Raw genomic sequence first — 6,080 nt, forward strand, 5'->3', positions numbered from 1 at the left:
ACACTTTTAACATAGATTATGATAACTAGTTATCTCAAAGTTAAGAGTTATACTTCAAATCAAACATTCTGCATAAAGTGGAAATACTGTCGTGGTATTCTAATGATAATATCCATAACATAGGCACAATATGGTCTTCTTCTTATTCTAAATTGAATGTAGACTTTGTTTTTCACTTTGTTTAAAATCAAAGTTAAAAGTAGCAATGTGATAATGGCCATAATGAAAAATTCCCAGCCAAAGTACAATAAAATACACTCAAATTATGATCCCTACATTTCGATCATCTTTACTCCTTTCTCCATTCAGTAAAAGACAAGAAAAAAAAAAAACAAGAGAGAAACAAAAACAAAGCATAATCTTTGGTAAGAAGATAGGGATCAAAAAATTAATCTTAGGGGTCAACTTTCTTCGTCTCAGACAGCTACTACATCGACGAGCTTGCCGCATTCTTATTAGCTATCTTGATCATTGCGATGCAGCCTGAGTCCGATGGCATTAAATTATTTTTCTTTTCTTCTGTGTTTTCTTTTTCTAGCAAAAATAAATAAATAAAAAGTAAATAAAGAATAAAAAATGACTTTTACATCAAATGCGTAAGATTCATGCAGACTGCAGGTCATGGTTCTTTTTTTTCACATTCACAATTAAGGTTCTGTTGGGATGAGTGAAAATAAGTAAGGTTCTATTGTGGGGACAGCAAATGAAGGATAGCATAATGAGAGGACCTATTCTAGGAGCATTTTCTAAGACATACATTGCAGCAGCTACATATGACATACCTGCAAATCTGATGAGTGAATATTTGGCTATCACTGTAACGATCTAAGGCAAGGCACAAAATTTGCCTAGTCATCACATGTATCTCAAGAAAAATAAAATGATTATTCAATAGACTGAAAAATAATACTAAGGATCTTGAGTGTAAGGAGAAAAAGGAATTGATAGTAGGGATCTATCCCTCTTCTGGAATTGTCCAAACTGCCACGAGATTGCCACCCTCCACACCACTAAAGCTGCAATAATTGGAGCCAGAATATATATTTTTTAGTTTCATGAATGATATGGAAATTTAATCCAGTGTTATATGTTGATAGCCCTTCCCTAAACTTACCACTAGGTCATATCTTACTCTGACATTCAGGTAGTAGGGTATCATCATCATACCTGGGCACGTGAAGCACAGTGAAGAAAACTTCATCATAAAAGTACTCCAGCATAAAAACATAGAGCAGATAATGAGCAACTAAATGATCGCTAAGTTACTTCGAGTTGGAGATCTACCTGGATGAAAGGCAGATGTATTATCCACAAAAACGCAGGGGATGTCAGCTATCTTGGACCATTCCTGTCCTGTATCCCGCATGCATCTTTCCTTTAGCAGAGGACAGCCATCAATAATAAGCTGCAGAAGCGAGGGAGGCAGACACTTTTCTGGCAATGATGCAAGCTTTGGACAACCGTGGATTATTAAATGTTGAAGCAAACTTAGCTTCTGAAAGCCCTTGGAGGAGAGGCGTTTGAGATTCGGGAAATCTCCAATGTTTAGATGGATTAGGGAAGTGGGCAGTGCCATTTGCATTTCCTCCTCTGGAAAGGACACCAAATCTGGACATCCACCAATGATCGTCAGGTGTCTAAGTGAGATGAGCATGTACAAACCCCATCTAGACATTGGCATATAGATTCTGAGGTTTGTGAGATTGAGTGATTTTAGGTTGGTAGGGAAGCCATTTTTAGGTAAAGATATGATGCCTGGACAATTTGATATCTCCAATTCTTCAAGGGAGGTGAGTCTATGTATATTATCAGGTAGCTCCTTGAGTTTCTCACAGTTGCATATAAAGAGGCTCTTAAGATTGTTGTGAGGCAATCCACCCTTCGGAAAGGATAATAGACCTCGACAATCAGAGATTCTAATCTCACTCAGATGCTTCAGATTGTAGAGGCCATCAGGTAAGGACTTAAGGTTTTCACATTTCTCAATCTCAATACTTCTAAGGGGCATGTTACTGTCTAATCTTTCAGCAAGTAACTCGAGTTTGGAGCACTCCTCAACAATAAGGCCTTGAAGCTCCATTAATGAGTTGCCTCCAGATGTTAAAGATATAAGCTCCGGACATAATTTTACATGGAGAAATTTAAAGGAAGCAGGTAATTTACCTTGTGATGACAAGGTTAAGATAGATGGGCAGTCTGTAATCTTCACAAAAAGAGATGAACTGTGGTTGTCACTGTTTATATTCACATCAGGTGTCACCGGAAGAGAAACCATTTCCCCATCTAGTAAAAATTGCAAGTTCTTGCAGGATGTTATCTCTATCACCTTTAGACTTCGTGGAAATTGCCATCTTCCTAAAGATTTCAGAGAGTCACATTCTGCAATGGACAACCGTCGAAGATGACTGCTGCTTTGTGTAGTAACTGCCTCTAGTAAAGGACAAAGTGCATCACAATTTTTTATCAAAATCTCCCTAATCATGGAAGGCAAAAAAGACTCTGGATAGGCAGCCACACTTGGACAGTCTTCAATCTCTAGCTGCTTTAGGGACTTGAGGCGAAGTAACCATTGTGGGAGTCTCTCAACGCTCTTACAATCCTTTAACCGCAAGGTTTCGAGTCTAAGCTTCTGCAGTTGCTCTTCTTCTATGCTCTCCTCATCTATCAACAAGGAAACAAGTTGGGGACAACTCTCAACCAATAAATAACGCAGTGAAGTAAGCTCCTTCAGTAACCCTGCGTTATTATCTTGCCACAAAAACATCAGCTCCTCGCAACCTGAAATCTGAAGTTCTTCTGCTGTTATTAACCCTCTCCTGGAGACCTCAAGCTTGGAAACATTGGAAAGCACAACAGATTTTATCGGTTCAGAACCAATATCACTTCTGTTCTCAACCTTTTTACAGCGTTTGATTTCTACGCTGCAAAGCTTTGGAAGGCTTGGTAGTGACACAAGAAACTGCTCACATTCATTAACATTAAGTGTTTGCAGCGATGGAAGATGGCTGGGTAAGTTTCCTGTAAGTTTGGGGCAGGCTGCAATAGATAGCTCATTGAGAAGGAGAAATTCTGCCTGATTGATTTGACAAGGAATCCAGTTCTCCAGTTCCTTCATATTGTTGATGTGTAGGCTCTCCAAGGATGGAAAAGGCTTTGAGTTGTTCTCTCCATAAAATTCAGGTCCAATGTTCCTTATGCCATGCATTCCTACTATACTTAGTTCTTCCAAGGATGGAAGTTGTCCGAGGGGAGGCAGAGATTTGCATTTCTCACAGTTCTCTAACGTTAAGACCACCAAGTCAGAGAATGAAGGATCTCCTACCCAAGCTGGAAAACCTGTACCGCCGTAGCTGGTAATAGTAAGCTCATTCAACTTCCTATGAGGTGGTAGCATGCCAAGTACATCTCTTTCTAGATCTCCGTTTCTTGAACCATCAAATTTGGAGTCCCATTCAAGAAGCAACTCGTCTATCTTCTCTTTGTCATTTAAACTTGCCTCCCTTGCGTCACGAGCATCAGTCACATTCTCTAAGCTTGAAATACACAACGATCCCTGAATAAACCTCAAGTTCTTTAACTCTGCTATCCTGGATCCACTACCCTTGCCCACAACAAAGTCTGATAATACGATTAATTTTTTTAGTTTATGTATTCCTAGTGGCATCTCTTTTATCTTGCTTGCATTTGTAAAATCAAGAAAACGTAGATTTATTAGATTTTCCATCCTTGTAGGCAACCTCTCAAGGAATCTACAATCGTTTAACTTCAGAACTTGCAAATTGTACAGAGAACATGTTGATTCTGGTAAACTTCTAATATAAGTACCAGAAAGGTCCAAGTACCTCAGATGTTTCAGATTGTCTATTGAGCCCGGCAGCTGAATGATTGTGTATCCTCTTAAGGATAGAACCCTCAAGCATCTGAGCTCTGGCAACATTTCAACAACTTTATTGCTTAAAAAGCAGCAACAAGTATCATCATAACTTATTGAAAGGAAAGTCCTCAAGCGCCTGGATTCTGAAAAAGCTTTGAATTTCCGGTAGCGATCATAATTGCCACAAACAAAAGACACATGCCTGGCCTTTCGAGATAATTTGGAACCTTCTATAGATCCCGATTCATCTTCCACTCTGAAACACATTTCCCCAGCCGCCCATTGAGCTAGATCATTCACAAGGTCATGCATTACAAATAAATCATCATCATAATCATCATCATCATCATCACCATCGTCTCCACCTGATGGTTGAAAAAGTGACATCAACAACATATGGTCAAAATACTCGCAGCCAATATCTTCCATTTGCTTGTTTTCATCTGCTGCCGTGATCAAACCTTCTGCCATCCATAAAATGACTATATCTTCCTTTTTGAACTCATAGCCCTTAGGGAATAATGCACAATAAGCAAAACAACGCTTCAATTCTGAAGGGAGATGGAAGTAGCTCAATCTCAAAACAGGTAGGATATCACATTCAGATTCTGACAAATCCCAGAGTCTGCTACTTAATACTTGTTCCCATTCATCACCTGGTTTGGAGCGTAGAAGGCCACCAAGAGTCCTTGCTGCCAAGGGCAATCCCAGGCACTTGTTCACGACTTTCTGACAAACTGGTTCCAGATTTTGAAGCTCATTCGAATTTTTGCGGTCAAATGCATGCTGCAAAAAGATAGACCAACAAGCATCATCTGGTAAAAGCTCCAGATCATAGCACAAATCAGTTCCTGCCATATACGCAACATCTCTGCTGCGCGTTGTCATGATTATTTTACTTCCTGGTGCTCCAGCCTTAAACGGAGATCGCAGTGCATCCCAGTCACCATAATTCTTGTCCCAAACGTCATCCATAACAATCAAAAATTTTTTCCTCTGCAGTTCATCATTTAACTTAATCTGAAGTTGATTAAACTCTTTGAGATCACAGGATTGAGAGGTGATGGCCTCAATAATGACTTTTGTTATTCTGATAACATCAAAATCATCAGACACACACACCCACGCTTTCAAATCAAAATGCTCCATCTCTTTATCATTGTAAACAAGTCGAGCAAGCGTCGTTTTCCCAACCCCTCCCATTCCGACAATAGGTATCACACTGAAATTGGTATCACATAGTTCGTCTCTCAAAACCAATTCAATTATCCTCTTCTTATCTTCATCTCTACCAAAAATGCCTGCAGGTTCATAAGGCAAGCATGTACTAGGTGCTCTTTGCCTCATCACTTTTCTAGACATTTTTCCTCCACGATCAAGCTGAACTAAGCCAAGTTCGGCAATACTCTCAGTTATATCCTGCAACCTGCTAGTGATATCCCTAATTGCAGGTTGCATACGAGCACTGAACTTAAGAGCAGAAAGACTTAAGTTCGCCAACCTAGAAGGTAAATGTTTTGATATCTTACTTAAAATATTATGAGTTTGATCTCGTCCCAGGGCTTCAGTGGCAAGTTCGTCAACCACGTCTTCCATGTCATAAGACAAATCTCTGAGATCTTGCAGCCATGTTTTGGCAGCTCTGCTTGTGAGTCGCTTCTCCTCCGCGTCATCGATGACTGCCTGGATTATTGATAGCTTTTTGCTCCATTTGAGGAGCTTCTTCTCAATGCCTTCTTGGCGCAAGAAACTCAACAAGGTAGGGGAAAGCAATTTGTCAAACAACACCTGTAGGAATGCAGAAAGGAAAGCCTCCCCTACCGCCATTGGGATTGTTTTCCGTTTGGAGAGAGGGAAAGAAATTGGGAATTCACAGAGAAAACGTTGGGAAAACCAAGCAGGCTGCCTGAGAGACAAGGAAGACATTCCTTGTTAGTCAGTCAACTTTGCAAAAGGGAAATGCTGTGGGTCCCCCCACAAGTTGATTTCTTTCTTTCTTTTTTATTTTATCAACTTTTAGTAATTTAGGAAGAAACTTCTTTTGCAATTTTTATCATTTATATATTAATATACGGCCTAAATAAATATAATTTGGTTTTTTTATTTTTAAAAATATTTTCAAATTATCCGTGATTTACTGCCTTTGTTATCGCATAGGATTATCCTATGTGTCATTAAATTTAATACGCGATATAATTTGATCTTT

General features: G+C 39.3%; 1 protein-coding gene across 1 annotated transcript; it reads right to left on the reverse strand.

Moving 5' to 3' along the window:
* Window positions 1–593: 593 nt before the first annotated feature.
* On the reverse strand, window positions 594–5,838 carry LOC110809310 (putative disease resistance RPP13-like protein 1). Its single transcript, XM_088209273.1, has 3 exons — window positions 1,285–5,838; window positions 1,115–1,167; window positions 594–1,016 (listed from the first exon to the last, which is right to left on the reverse strand). Exons 1-3 carry the CDS (start codon window positions 5,798–5,800, stop codon window positions 1,011–1,013), a joined length of 4,575 nt encoding a protein of 1,524 aa, XP_088065399.1. The 5' UTR covers window positions 5,801–5,838; the 3' UTR covers window positions 594–1,010.
* Window positions 5,839–6,080: the final 242 nt, after the last annotated feature.

Source organism: Carica papaya, chromosome 8, assembly GCF_054855325.1.
Source record: "Carica papaya isolate Zhongbai chromosome 8, ASM5485532v1, whole genome shotgun sequence".
Taxonomy (NCBI): domain Eukaryota; kingdom Viridiplantae; phylum Streptophyta; class Magnoliopsida; order Brassicales; family Caricaceae; genus Carica; species Carica papaya.